General features: G+C 35.3%; 1 protein-coding gene across 1 annotated transcript; it reads left to right on the top strand.

Annotated features, from left to right (window-relative positions):
• Positions 1-13,161: 13,161 nt before the first annotated feature.
• Positions 13,162-16,103, top strand: LOC113718981 (uncharacterized). Its single transcript, XM_072072123.1, has 3 exons — positions 13,162-13,387; positions 14,658-15,025; positions 15,489-16,103. The coding sequence occupies exons 1-3, from the start codon at positions 13,162-13,164 to the stop codon at positions 16,101-16,103; spliced, it is 1,209 nt and encodes a 402-aa protein (XP_071928224.1).
• Positions 16,104-16,266: the final 163 nt, after the last annotated feature.

Here is a 16,266-nt window from a genome sequence, read left to right on the forward strand (position 1 = left end):
ACAAGTTCGGTTGCAGTTTCGTCATCATTTTTATCTAATTCTAATATTATCAAATTATAGCATATGCATTTGGGATATATGAGCGAGAAAAAGTTGGGCATACTAAGTAAAAGGAGACTTATTTGCGGTTAGAGTATTGGGCCATTGAAATTCTGTGAACATGATATATTTGGGAAGCAGAAAAAAGTTAGTTTCAATTTACCAGTAATTCATAAGATGAAAGGTACTCTTGATTATTTTCATTCAAATTTTTGGGGTCTATCTTGTATTCCGTCTAAAGGTAATGTCAGGTTTATGTTGATTTTCATTGATAATTATTCAAGAAAATTTGGATTTATTTTCTTAAATATAAAAATGATGTTTACCTCACTTTCAAGCAATAAAAATTTTTGATTGAGAAACAAACAGGTAGACAAATCAAGCAGTTTAAAACAGATAATAGTATGAAATTTTGTGATGGTGAATTTGATGAAATTTGCAAGAATGAAGAAATTATTTCGCTTTGCACTGTCAGAATGATGTCTCAACAAAATGACATGACCGAACATATGAACAGAACACATTTGGAAAGAGCAAGGTATATGATCACTAATGCTGGGTTGACAAAGGATTTTTGGACAGAGACAATCTCTATGGTTTGTTACATTATCAATTGTACTCCTTCTGCAAATTTTGATTTTGAAACTCCTGAGAAAGTCTAATCAGGTATTCCTACTGATTATTCTGATTTAAAAATTTTTGAGTGTTCAACATACATGTATGTGAATGTTGAAAAATTAGTGTCTCGAGCAAATAATTCATTTTTCTTGGATATGTTTTTGAGGTAAAAGGGCACAGATTGTGGTGTCCTGATTTCCAATTTTTAAAATTTATAATTAGTATAGATATTCTTTTGATGGACTTTTTATGTTATCTTTCAACAAAGAATCTTCTAGTTCTTGTCATATAGATGATAAGATGCAAAAGCAGGTAGAGTTTGAGATTGATAGTTCTGATCTTTTCATTCAACAATTGTCAATAGATGCACCTGAATCTACTTATGAAAATAATCCAAAAGAGGAGCAACATTTCATAGGAAAAAATAGACCAAAAAGGGATATTCGACTACCACAAAGATATGTAGATTTGATCCCATATGTTTTGTCTGTTGCAGAAGAAACTAATGGAGTTGATAAGCCTACTACCTATTCAGAGGCAGTTTCTTGTGATGGTTCTGTTAAGTAGTTGATTGCGATGAATGAAAAAATTAAATCTCTCCATCGAAATGGGACTTAGATTCTTGTGAAGCCGTGTTTAGATAAGAAAATTATTGGATGTAAATGAATTTTTAAGAAGAAAGATGGTATTCTAGGATTTGAAGATGTACAGTACAAAGCACAATTGATTGCAAAGGACTATAGTCTAGTACAAGGTATTGATTTTAAAAATGTATTTTCACCTATTGTTAAGCATAGTTCTATTCATGTTTTACTTGCTTTGATTGTCATGTATGATTTGGAGTTGGAGCAGTTTGAAGTTAAGACAGCTTTCTTACATGATGAATTTGAAGAGAAAATTTATATGAAATAAGTTCAGGGATTTGAAATTAAAGGAAAGGAAAACTATATTTGTTTGTTAAAGAAATCCTGATATGGATTGAAGCAGTCTTCAAAACAGTAGTATAAGAGGTCCGATACTTTCATGTTGGGTCATGGTTATTTAAGAAATATGTATAATAGTTGTGTTTACTTCTAAAAGTTAGATAATAGTTTTTTCATTTATTTGTTGCTTTATGTTGATGACATGCTTATTGCTGTCAAGAATTTGTTAGAAATTCACATTTTAAAGTTGCAATTAAGCAGTAAATTTTGAAATAAAACATTTGGTAGTAGTTAAGAAAATTCTTGACATGAAAATCAAGAGAGATCGAAGAGTTGAAAAGTTATTGTTAACTCAAGAAATTTTTCTTGAGAAAGTCTTGGAGAAATTTAATATGAAATATGCTATACTGATGACTACTTCTCTTACTAGTCATTTTTGACTATTTGCTATTTAGTCACCACAGTCAGTGGAAGAGTAAGAGTATATAGCATAGGTTCCCTATTCCAATGTAGTCAGTAGTTGACAGGTGTCGAGCCTGTGCAATAATAATAAATACCTACTCAAGAAAAATACAAATTTTGTATATAGCGGTGAGTAGGGTCCAATCCACAGGAACTGGGGATAAACTTGTTTCCTTTCGAGTCAAGATAAATGGGGGGTTTTAGGATTAAATGCTAACGAACTAAATAAATCAACTGCAAAAAATAATTACTTGACAGAAATAAATGGGGAAACTCTAGCCAAGGGTGTACTTCAAAAATGGTTCAGGCACTAATCATTGATTCACAAATAATTCCAACATTTATTAATAGATTGGTTATAGCTGTCATGCACGCGATAAACAACCAATCTTTCCTTAATTTATCGATAGTCAAGGTACGACCGTTGACTATTTCTCAATAGCTGTCATGCACGCGATAAACAACCAACCTTTCCTTAATTTATCGATAGTCAAGGTACGACCGTTGACTATTTCTCTAACCCAGAAACAATCCTAGGTACGACCGTTGACTATTTCTCTAACCCGGAAACAATCCTAGGTACGACCGTAGGATTTAATTTCTAGATTGCATTAAGGTTTAGAAAAGCCCAATCCTAACTAACAAACACGCTACGAGGGTTTGTTTAAACTAGATCGTATGTTCGCCTGACATAAACCCAATTATGCCAGTTGCTACCGGGACAGAGGTAATCGAACAATTACGGATCCAACTACCCCTAATTAGCAAAATAGCCTATATGAATAATTAAATATTGCGCACCTATTCAATCATACACGATAGCTATACTAACAATTAAAAGCAAAAAACACACAAATACCAACAAATGCAGGAAGTAATTAAAGTAATTCAGATCTCAAAGTTATTATTGAACCAAATTTTCAGTTGTCCCCTTGACTAGAAAGCGGAGATTTAGCTACACATTCTCAAAGGGAATCCGCAGGACTCCCTTGATAACCATTGGTTCCTTCTCCACAAACTAACTAAGAGTAAGCCGAAAATCAGCCGCAGCAAGTGACGGCCGTCTTTTACTTCCAAGAGTTCCAACTCTTAATCACGCGGGATCCGGCCTTTTGTCCTCCCCAAAGTCGGCTAAAGGAGAGAAGTCAAGACCAAGTACAATGCTGTTTTTTTTCTAGTAAAAAGAAAATGAATTATTTAAGGAAACAACTACTAGTCGAATGAAAATCAAGTTTCTAGTCCCCGTAATAGCTGACTCCTTCGAGTATTAATGACAAAAATGTAACCTATCAGTAGTATTATATATGTAATGATTTGTACTCATTCAGATATCGCATAAACAGTCAGTGTTATTAACAGATATATGTCTTATCCTGAAAAAGCATATTGGTAGGCTATGAAGCCGATTTTCAGACACTTGCGAAAGACTTCAAACAGTTGTCTGAAGTTTGGGAGAAATATTGACACTTTGATTGGTTTTATAGACTTTAACTATATCGAGGATCTTGACAGGAGAATATCACTTTTGAGATTATATGTTCTGTATTGGTGGTTGTGCAATTAGTTGAAAAGCTACTTTCCAACCTATTGTAACTTTATCTACTGCGGAGGCAGAATATATGAATTAACCGAGGCAATTAAAGAAGTCTTGTGATAGGTTGTTGAAGCCTGTGCAATAATAAAAATAAACCTAATTGCCAATTAAAATAACCAAAACCCGATTTCAAGTACTGGAGCAGGGACTCTAAGTGTGCAATGGGTTACTTGATTCACCCTATTCCCGAAGAGTTTACTTGATCCGATATACCCGAATAGGATGACTTTTACACAAATAATTATTAATTTGTAAACAGGGCAAGTAGGGTCGTATCCTCAGGGATTGGGTGTATTTGTCTCTTTAGAAATTCAAAGTAACACAGGGGGTGTTTTTGTATAGGGGGTGACAATTAAAACAATTCAACTAAAATAAAATAGCCAACTAAAAATTAAATGATAATTCACTAAAATTAGAGTAACAATAATTAAAGATCTAGCTAAGAAATAACTTCAGCAATGGTTCACCTAATTGATCATCGATGCACAAGTAATTCCAGTTATTTATTAATAAATATGTTATAATTGCCAAACGAGCGATGGCAGTCAACCCCTCCTTATTGTATCGGTGATTAAGGTACGCCCATTAATCACTGCTCTAATTGAGAAATAATTCTATGTACGCCCGTAAGATTTAATTCCCCAATTGCCTTACGTATTAGAGGAGCTCTATTCTAATCAAATAACACACTACCTGGGTTATTTCAAATTAGCCTGCGTATCCCCCTGACACAAACCTAATCGTGTCAGTTGTCACTATTTCAAGGCAAATAAACAATTACGGATTTAAATGCCCTAATTGACAATAGATTACCAAATTAACTAATTATCCGGATCCAAGACAATCAATTAATTAAATAATCATAAGTACTGCAATCAAGGAATATACGAATACCAATAAATAAAAAAAAAGATAAAATTAAATCGATCTCATAATTTTTGTTAGGCGAACTAAAGCTTACATTGTTCCTTGACTAGAGTAAGGAAATTAGTTCATTCTTGATGAACGAAGCTCACAGGAAATTGAAGCAACAATAGCGGCCATTAGCCTTGTTCGTGAGAATTCAATTTGATCGATTGAATAAGGAAAAACCAGCAACTACAGAGAATGATTCAATTCTTCATAAGGTTCCTGACATGCGTAGGAGAACTCCACTGCCAAAAGCTAAGAAGGAAAAGTCAAAAAGAAAAAGCTAAGCTAGAGGTCCCTCATACGAAGAAGGAAAAGCTCCCCCAAAGAAAAGTCAACAACTAAGCTTCCAAGTAGTCGGCTTTGTTTCTTCCCTCCTTCCCTGCCACTGTGCGGCGCCCTCCAAGCCAAAGAAAAAAAACCAGCCGTCCTCTCCTCTTCAGCAATTACCAAAATGGGCCAAAGTTTTTCTTTGCGAACAACGCCCCTGGGATAAGCTCTATTACTTGGACTCTTTTCCTATTAAATTGGCACTTGTTATCATATTTTCGTTCTACTCCCTGAAATAAATGCAAAATATCAAAAGTGAGTAGAATTTAACAATTAATCCACATCGGGTTAGGTAATAGGGGAAATTAATAATAAAATAAATGATAAAATTGCAACCTATCATCTTGTGGTTGAAGAATTTGTTTGATGAGTTTAGTCTACATCAAGGTATTATTGCAATTTACTATGATAGTAAAAGTGTCATTCACTTAACTAAAAACTAGATGTATCATGAAATGATGAATCATGTTAATGTTAAATTTTACTTCATTCGAGATACTATTGCTAAGAAAGAAGCTCTTGCTCAAAAAATTAATATTAAGAAAAATCTTGTTGACATGTTCACGAAACCTCTTCCAGTTCACAAGTTCAAGCAGTATGTAGATTTGATTGGTGTTCGTTATTGGTGATTTCGACTCATTGGGACTTATGTGGAAAAGATAGAGCAAATTTACTATTGTCAATGTTGGAAATACGCCAAGGAGAAGATTTGTTATGTGTGGCATTGTCTCATCTCATTTTTTGTAAGGGAGTCTTTTCTCTTAATTGGCTATAAATAGAATGGGCTTGTAATGGGATTAAGTGCATCAAATCAAGAAAGTTTTAATGGGTTATTTGAGTCTTTGGTTCATTAAATCTTTTGTTAAGTAAAATATTTTGGACTCTCTTATGTTTAAGTACTAGGTGTTTTAGGTTTAAAAACACCTTTTTAGACATTTTTATACTCTTTTCTTCATAGTAAAATTTTGCTTCTCCTCTGCCTATGGACGTAGGTCAGTTTGATCGAACCATGTAAATTCCTGTATTCCTGTTTTATTTATTTATATTTTGTTATTTGTCTTTTGGGATTGTCAAAAACTCTTTTGTCAATTTCTTGGGTCAGACCTAACAACTGTGACTTGGCATAGGTGAAATTTTTTCAGGCACCAAATTTTGTCAATGAAAGGTTCATAACTTCTAGAGAAGCAAACTTCTTCAAGGCCTAGCAAATCACTTCAACATTCGACTACTGTGCATAGCACATACTAGTCGTTTCCTCTCACATAGGGTTGCAAACGAATCGATCCGCTCGCGTCGAGCTCGAGCCAGCTCGAGTCAAACTCGAGCTCGAACTCGAGCTCAGAATATTAAGCTCGTTAGCTCGCGAGCCGGCTCGCGAGGTTGAGTATATATATTTTTTATTTTTATTTTTATTTTTATTTAATAATAAAATTACGTATATTAATTTTTTATTTTTTATTTTCATAGTAAAATTACGTATTTATCCTTAATATTTTATTATTTATTAAGAAAAAATATTATTTTATTTATTTTTTAAAAAATAAAATAATTATTTTTTATTTTTTTCGAGCTCGAGCTCGAGCTTGAAATTGCCGGCTCGTCGAGCTCAAGTTTGATAAAATTCAGTCGAGGCTCGGCTCGATTAGCTCAAAGCTCGACTCGGCTCGGCTCGTTTGCAGCCCTACTCTCACACCACAAAAACAATGGTGCCTTCAGTTCTTCTATGGCAATGAAAGTCGTAGGATCTATTTGTAAACTGACCATTTACTCAACCTAGCAATCAACATGACTAAGTGGAAACACTACACAAGCAAAAATTGTTGCAGACAAGTGGTAGGACAACGGCAATTCTAGATTGGAAAAAAAAACAATAGTATGATTGTGAAAATTGTGGGAGAGCAACAATTTAGAGCTCCTGTTGGCTGTTTCAATACTAAAATATCAGAATTCTAACTAGTAGGCAGCCGCAAAAAGTTTCTGATCATGAAAAGCTTTCAGTAAATGGGACTAAATATATCAAGTGAAATTCTATAATTCCTTTCTAGGAAGTACGAGTGCAAAAATCAACAAGAAAATGGAATTTCCAATCAAGTGAATGATAAGGATCTTTAGATCATTAGTTCCAAATCAAAGTTTCTCCTCCTCCTTAATTTTCATAATTGATTTTTCAACTGAGTCACCCCAGTGCTGCGCTTCAATCGTCTGCAAAGTAGATATTTCCACAAAATCAATGGAAGCATCGTTGAGCTTCTCACATTTTTGTAACGCCAACTACTGAAGCTTAGGCATGTGATCTTCACTGGCAATCCATTCGACAATGTTTGGATTGTCTAATTTCAAGAATTTGAGTTCTGGGAACTCGTCATCACTCATTTCCCATGTAGTATCCTCAAAAACTATTGAAACTAATTTGAGAACCTCATGATTTTCCAATCTGCCAATTGTCGGAATATGATCCCACTGCAAAGAGAGATGTGACAATGACAGCCTTTTAAGACTTGAAGGAAAGCTAAATTCACCAGCATTAAGTGCCCTACCACAATATAGTATTTTAAGTGACTCCAAGTTAAATCTTCCGATCTCAGAAATTCAGAGCTATTCTGTGAAAAGAAAATCCCCTGATTTTGTAAAGACACAACTCAATCTTTTAACATTAGACATCCTTCTGATGATTTCCTCCATATGATCCCCACAAGAAAGATAGGGAGTTGAGAAAGACACCAAATTGGACAATGCTGGGTTTGTGGTCCAACCCATTTGGTAGGCCAAACCACAATTTAATCTCATTAGGTTTCCAAGTCAATTCTTGACTTGAGATTATGGCATGTGACTACTCAATTTGACTCAGTGTTGTTAGACCGGGACCGAACCGGCTAATTCGACTGTGAACCAGCCTTTTTTCCAAACTGGTTTGTAGCACAAAGCCCTTTTGGTTAAAAAATAGTCAAAAACTATCAAAAATCGGCTAAATCAGTGACCCGATTCAACTGGTTGACACGGTTCTCAAACTTTTCTTTCTTCTTTTTCCCAAACATAATTGTAACACTTTCATTTATTAATAGGAATGAGTAAACCCACTTACTTAGTGCAAATATCAAGATCACTCGTTTTCTTGAATGATCTCTAAATTAAGACATTTTCATTCCTACGATCTTATCAATTTAGGATCAGTGATTCTAACTTACATTAAATTGTTTTAATTTAATTTTTCAAGTAGTTTTGGAGAATGGACATACTTTAGTCATGAATTTACATTTTTATATATAATTATTTGGTGTATATAGAAAATTTATATTTTCTATGGTTGGCCAAATATAACCAAGAACTTAATTTTAATATTTTCAAAACTTATAAAAATATAAAAGAATTATGATATCATGCTGATATCAACGAGTTTTTTAGAACGGTCTAATCGATCCGACCAATTGATCCCTGACCCAGTATTAATCGAGTCTCTATCTGGTCCGAATTTAATAACATTGATTTGACTGGTACTTGGAGCCGCACAAGAGAAAATAAACATCAATCCACACAACAACTGTTCTAGCCGCCACTTTTCTTTCTTACTGGGAAATGAAGAGAGAGAAAAAAGTGACTTGGGAGAAAAGAAGTTAGAGAGAAAAACTTCAAAATCTTGATTGAATGGTGATTTGAAACCCGATTGAGATGAAATTTTAGCTACACGATACTCGTGTCAAATTCTACCCATCGACTAGTTTAGATTTTGGATTTCCTCTTCACTTGATAATACCCTTCCAAACCCACTTTTTTAATAGTTGTAAATTTTGGGAGATGAATTTGAAACAATTTTGCATGATTGATGTTGGTGATGTTGTTGTCATATGAATGCTTCGGGTAGACCTGTGTATTCCTATTACTGTGATAATGAAATTTTTTTTTTACTAGACTAGGTCTTGTGTTTTTTTTTCTCAATTTGCATTTTTCATGTTAAAAATTTTGGTGTCTTGTACCTTTTATTTTTTTTTTTTTGCATTTTACTATTACTGTTGACATCGTGACTTAGTAATTTTGTTTGTTCCTATTTTTATTGATATTTGGAAAAAGAATATTTTGTTTTGGGTTAATTCTAATATTGTATGACTACACCAGTATCCCTTTCATAACAAAGTAGTATCAGAACAGTGAGGATGGCCTACTCATTTGTACTGGTTAAAATAGATGATTCAGATAGTGGTTGTATGTTAAAATTAAATGCAACTAATTAATCGATTTGAAAGCCTAAAATGAAAGACTATTTGTGATACAAACCCCGCCAGAGACAGAAACCCATATTTCACAAGTTCCGAATCTAGAAGATTAATACCTATGGTTTGATAGCGAAAAAACTTAACCCTAATTAATTCTAGAAGTCACAAACATGTTGACTCAACCCGTAACTAATCGAATTAAAGAACCAAATTTACAAGATAAAAGGCGCCAAAATTCAGGAGGTTGCTTCTAAGAAGCCAAGAGAGAACTCTCTCTTCATACCAATAGTTGGCTGGAAAATATCACTCTTATTCATATATTGAATATCGTTAGACAAGACTTTATTATAACCTTTACAAGACACAAGTATTCTAATCAAATATGGAAACAAATTACTACTTTTCTAAAACTTTAGCTCGGCTCCAACATAAGTCAACATGACCTAGCCTTTATTTCCTAATCAAATGACTTAATCTAACTCTTAAACCAACTCTTAACTAATGATTAACAAAGCTGGAAATTTAACTAAGCAAATGACTAAAGCATTAAACTTGGAATAGTTTCGGGTTGCAATTCCTTCACTTGTACCAACATCAATGACTTGACGATAGCCTTCATTCCGTCAACTAATATGGCTAGAAGCTAAAGGAAACAAACGACTTCAAGAGTTTAAAATTGAAACTGGTTTGGCTCAAACTTGGAACAAGTTGGACATAACATGTTCTCGAATCTTCACTAAAAACATGATGCTTGAGAAGTCAGGTTTATATCATTCCCCTCTTCTTGAAAGAAATTTGTCCCCAAATCAACGACTTGTTTGGACAGTATCAACATTGGAAACAACTTTATGATGACTAGCCATTCCATATGTCATTTGTGCAACGGCAGGATGTATGTGAACTCAAAAGGAATATGAAACCAAGCACACAAAGGGGCCTGATTCAGCAAGTTAAGAACATCATTGGGATGGTGCTTGACACAAACATTCATGTCACCCAATATATGAGGCAGCAAAGGATCGAAATCCACTTCATATGACTCATACTAACTAGCAAAATGTGAAGCAGACAAAAGGAACAATTGGGAACTAGATTCTGAAGGCTAGAATAAGCTTAAAAAACGACAAGGGGAAAGCATCAAATGACGTGATAAGGGGCAAGGCTGGAATAAGCATCAATTTGTATTGTAGAGATTTTTTTAAGCATGTTTTAGGGGTTAAGAATAGACCAAGTGATATGAGTGATTAAAAGTGGGCTGCTATGCATAGAAAAATTGTTGGTAATATTAGAAAGTGGATTGATCAGATTATTTTTCCAACACTTTGCTAATGAAATTAGAGCTGATGTTCTGTGATAAAAGTTTAAAAGTATGTATAAAAGAAAGACCACTTTAAATCTTGTCTGAAGCAAATTACTGGGATCAGATACAAACAAAAGGTGCAGATATTACTAAGCATCTGAATAATTTTCAGGGCTTGATAAATCAAGCAACTACATTGAACTTGAACTTGGATGATGAGGTACAGGCTTTGCTGTTGTTCAGTTCACTGCCGGATAACTGGGAGAAAATGATGATTCTATCAGTAATTTAGCTCTAAATGGTGTGTTGACCATGGATATAACAAAAGAGGTTATGATGAATGAAGAACTCAAGAAGAAGGAACAAGGAATTGTGAATGAATCTCAAACCTTGGTGATAGAAAAGAAAGAAGAAAGGGAGAGAAACAAAAATAGAGGACCCCACAACAGGAATGATAACGAAAAAATAATGCATTCTTTTATTGTAAAGAGAAGGGCATTATATGAAGGAGTATAGAATTCTAAAATGGAAACAAGTTGAGAAAAAGGGCAAAGACAAGGCGAACCAAAAACATGATGAAGAGACTACAGTAATTGTGACAACTCATGATGATATGTTTGTGTTTTGTGATAATGGTCATGTGAATATTACCTGCCATGACAGTGATTGAGTAGTTGACGTGGATGCATTCTACCATGTTATCCCTCTAGGCATTTCTTCTCAACCTACACGAAAGGAAACTTCGGTTATGTTAGGATGAGAAATGAGGTCTCCTGCAAAATTATTAGTATGAGAGACATATATTTGGACACAGATATCGGGTGCCAGTTTCAAAAATTACTCTACCTGTAAAGTTGATCAGGCAAATTGACAATAATCATTAAGCTGAATGTAATATGGTTTTGAAGTCAATGAAGATCTTAAAAAAAATTTAAGTATTTGTTAGTGTAGTATGTTCTAGTGACATGTTTTTGTGCTTAGCCTGGAAAGTGGAAACCTTGTTAAAAATCATCTAATTTCAATGTTTAATGATTTTGGGGTCTCTGGAGAAGCAATTTGAACTACCATTTTATCTGCCAGCATGTTTTTTCCAGGAAGAAGGCTTTAAATGCCCTCAGAACTTTGAAAGAGTGAAACTATCAGTTCGTCATGTTGCTGGCAGGTATTCTGGTCTTGTACAAGGAATTGCGACCTTTCAATAGTGCGGAAGAACCAAGCAATTCAGCTTCCATTCATAAATTGAACAGATCTCCTATTGTCAAGTTTATCTTGGGTAAAGCATCTTCTAGTCTCCCCTCCATATGCACTCATGCTAGTGATGATAAAATATGTTGATAAAATGTTGTTTCCCCAAAATTCGTCTTTTGAGAGTTGAAGCAGAGCCTTGTCTAGCGTAGGTTCCTGGTTACAAGAACGTCTTATTCCTTTGAGTAAACTTGTTTCTTTCTCACGCCTGAACAATGTAAGTATTTTGCTTTCAAGTGCTATTCAGCTTGGCCTGCATGCTCTCTTCAATTTCCTTTTATATCACGTATCTTTTTATTCATCAGCATCTCATAGAAAAATGTATAACAAGGAATTGCAAGTCTAGAAATTCATTTCAGCCAGTTGAACGAACTCGAACTGTTTTTTTTAAGAACCAAGAAGATTTGTGTCAAAATAATAGATGCCAAGAACAGCAAAAGGCCTAGGACATGGAATGGATCTTGAAGTACTATTTCTGCATCCACCTGATCAAATCTGCCCATATTGGAGTTACTCGTTAATGGTTGATCCAATTTGATGTATTCATCCACTAGGTAATCGTTGGCTTAAAAAAATTGATGATGCAAAGCAAAGGCATACAGTTCCAGTAATGCTTGCAGAAAGAATAATCAAAAAAGAAGATTGGAGCCACTATGTACACACAGAAGACTAAGATCTTGAAGGCATCGAGTTTGGAATACCATCAGAAAAGAAAAATAGGATGCCAGATCCATTAATACAAGCAACGAGAATGGGCAACAGTGAGGTAGCTCTGGAAATCCTCTCAGTCTACCCTGAAGCTGCGTATACCTTCGATGAAAAAGGAAGGAATATACTGCAAATTGCAGTGGAGTAGAAAAAAAGGTTCTTGTATGACTACTTGATGCCTAGTGGTATTGACAAGGATAGGACGCTAAGTGATACTGATCACGAAGGAAATATCATTATACATCTCGCAGCAAGTCTGGGATCCCCTCGCAGCACTCCCCCTGGTGTTAGGATGTCCTCTTGTTTAAGGTACCAAATTAAATTAATACCAATATTGCATTGCCTGTTGTATATTGTTTAATTTTCTCTTCAGGACTATTTGCAACTTACAATTGAAATTTGGCTCCACAGCTAGTACAGTATGACTCTTTTCCATATCTCTGGCAACTACAAAATTCTGAAGGGAAGACAGCAGCACAAGTATTTGAGACGAACCATGCGAGTGTACGCAAAAAGGCTGAGAAAACTATGAAGGAGATGGCCAACAGTGTGTTGATTGTGTTTGTCCTCATTGGTACCATTAACTTTGCTACAGTTTTTACTGTCCCTGGAGGTTTCAATCAAGACAGTGGAGACCCCGTTTATCTCATGTTGGCTGATACATAAACAGAATTTCTTCACTATAAAACATATGAATGTTCCATAGGCCAAAAAATCTACCCTTTTTCAAATTCAGAACTTTAAACGGTAAGCTGAGGACATCATAGAAGAATGTCAAAGTAGGCAAGACATTGGACCTTTTATTTCCTATCATCTTCTAAGCCAATGCCATCTTTTGGCACCAGGGGTAGCAAGAGGAAGTGGATGGCAGCACTTAGGAGCTTATGTAAATCTTGGGGCATATTATCTGGTTGGAATTCCTGTGGCTTTAATACTGGGATTTGCACTACATTTAGGAGGAATGGGTCTCTGGAGTGGACTGGTGGCTGGAGCCACGGTGCAAAGTCTTCTCTTGTCCATTATCACAGGCCTGACAAACTGGGGAAATCAGGTTGGAATGCTAAGTCCACTAAATTACTTGAATTTTCTTTCGCATTATTTCACTTCAGCTAATTCTAGAACTTAATTCATTAGTGATTGGTAAAATCTTGTTGATACGAAGTCAGCTAGCTGCCTGACTTTTATTCGTGTGGATTGATATATCTGTAACAGGTGATTGAAGCTAGACGCAGAATATATGAAGGGGAAGAAAAAAAGGCCACTTCAGTGTGAGTCAATTGGATGGAAAAACTAGCAATTGCAGGGCACAAATGGGCTTTTTCATGTGCTTCATCTGCAGTAAAGTACAACTCATGAAGTGAAAACTGCATTTTGAGAAAGCTTAATTGCACGAGGTGTAAGGGATTCAAAGATATGCTATAATTCATTACCAAATTATTCTTTTCCTGTAAACTATTGCTAGAATTTGTATCCCAACATTGGAAACGGGATTCCTCATAAGACCACAAATGGGATAGCTAGAAGAATTTATTGGAGTAACATTCGCAAATATGTCAAATCTGCCCGACATAAATTGGAGAAGGAAAACGGAGTTCACTTGGAAAATAAAGTCCTACTTCCAGACATTATCCACCGTAATTTGGCATGGCAGCAATGGTAATGGCTGCCATTAAGGACTTTGAACTGATAATTGATTAAGAATAATGCTAGTAGATAATTGCCATTATCCTACTCTAATTTTAAAATTATTAAATGAAATATAATAATGGCAAGGCTTGATGGCAATTTATCTGGTTAAAATATACCTTGATTCTCACTTTACCCTCTAATCTTTATTTTTTGTCACTTAACCCCCTAAGAGACAAAAATACCCCTCTATTATGCAAAATTTTTATTTTCAAACTCTCTACTCCCTTTAATCATTGAACTTTAGCCTGCAATTTGATTTTGACCACTCTAATTGATGGTGGCAAACTTTCACACGAGATGAGTACATATAAGAGGGAATGTACTAACAATTGATTATTTTTAAAAAAAAATGGCAAGAAAAAGATTGTAATAAGGAAAAAAACTCATTGTAGGAAAACAATAAAAAAATTCCATTACCGATACTATCTTTAAAAAAACTTACTAGATAGTAAAATAATTTTTACTAGATAGAAACAATATATTTACAAAACGTTAACTCGTTCTATCATTAGTCTACTATTAGTTGATGGAGGCCTATGATACTGTAAGATGGAGCTTTCTGCTTTAAGTGATGAAAATTTTGAACTTCCCTCCTATTTTCATTACTTGGGTAAGGAATTGTTTCTGCACAGCCAGGTTATCAATCAATCTAAATGGCTCGTTGGTGGGTTATTTTGGTAGTAGTAGAGGATTAAGACAAGGAGATCCCATTTCTCCTTATTTGTTTTTGCTGGTCATGGAGGTCTTCACGCAACTCTTTGATGATAACAACAGAGCCTTGGGCTTTGATTATCACCCTAGATGTGAGTCTTTGAAGTTACCTCATGTCATGTTTGCTGATGACTTATTTTTAATGGCTAAAGCTAATGCCAAGTCTCTAAGCACTATTAGAGAAACATTGAATGCATTTGCTGAGATGTCTGGACTTCGGCCAAATATGGCTAAATCTGAAATCTTCATAGCTGGTGTCCTAGATGAGGATTGCAGTGCTATTGCTAATGTGATTGGTATACCATTAGGCCAATTACCAGTTAAGTACTTGGGAGTGCCCTTAATATCTACCAGGTTAACTACTACTGATTGTTAACCAATTATTGACAAGATGCTTGCACGTATTAGAAGCGGGTCTGCTAGGAAGCTATCATATTGAGGTAGATTAATGCTCATAAAATCAGTTCTAAACAGTTTTTTGGTGTACTGGGCAAGCATATTTGTTTTACCAAAGAAGCTGATAAAGAAAATTGAAAGTCTACTGAATGCCTTGTTATAGTCTGGTCCTGAGCTATCGTGTAGTAGAGCTAAAGTAAGCTGGAGAGAAGCTTGCAAATCTACTTCTGAGGGTGGCTTGGGGTTCAAAAGTTTGAAAGAATGGAATAAAGCTTTGATGATCAGGCATATTTGGGATATATTTCACAAGAAGGACTCTCTATGGATTATGTGGGTACATGCTTATATACTGAAAGGCAAAAGCTTTTGCCTTTTGGGCTATTCAACCAATTGCCTCCTCATCTTGGAATTGGCGCAAAGTATTAAAACTGAAACCTCTTGCCAGCAAACGTATCCAAATGGTAGGAGGAGATGGGCAGATAACACACTTGTGGTATGATTGGTTGCATCCTCTTGGACCATTACTCCAAGTGTTTCCTGATCGCATAATTCACTTGTTTAGGAGCTTTGCAGATCCAAAAGTATCCTCCATTATTCAAAATGGAGAATGGGTTTGGTCTTCTGGTAGAACATACACAGGTGAAGTAGTGCAACTGGTGAATGCCACACCGCCTTCACTTTTTCCTATGCCTGACCAAATTGATACTGCTGTATGGACTGCTGATTCTAAAGGTTGCTATACTGCTAGTTCCGCATTTAAGGTGCTCACCACTCTTTGCCCTTCTGTTTCTTGGAGTAAATTGGTATGGGAAGAGCAGCATGTTCTAAGGCACTCTTTTATTCTGTGGTTGGCGTGTCAAAATAGGTTATCAACAAAGGATAGACTACTAGAATGGGGAATGTTGCTAGGCCCCTACTGCACTCTGTGTTCTGCTGCTGATGAATCCATTGAACTCCTGTTTTCTCTCTGACCTTTTTCAGCCTCTATTTGGTCGTGTGTACTGAGGAAATGCAAGATAAACGGAGAACCTAAAGGCTTTTGCTTCTTGTGTGAAACATGCAGCTTTTGCTGCTACAGTATGCTGTTTGGAGAAGTAGGATCCAGAAGATATTTAGTAGCCTACAAATTTCTCC

The sequence above is a fragment of the Coffea arabica genome, chromosome 11e (genome assembly GCF_036785885.1).
Source record: "Coffea arabica cultivar ET-39 chromosome 11e, Coffea Arabica ET-39 HiFi, whole genome shotgun sequence".
NCBI lineage: Eukaryota > Viridiplantae > Streptophyta > Magnoliopsida > Gentianales > Rubiaceae > Coffea > Coffea arabica.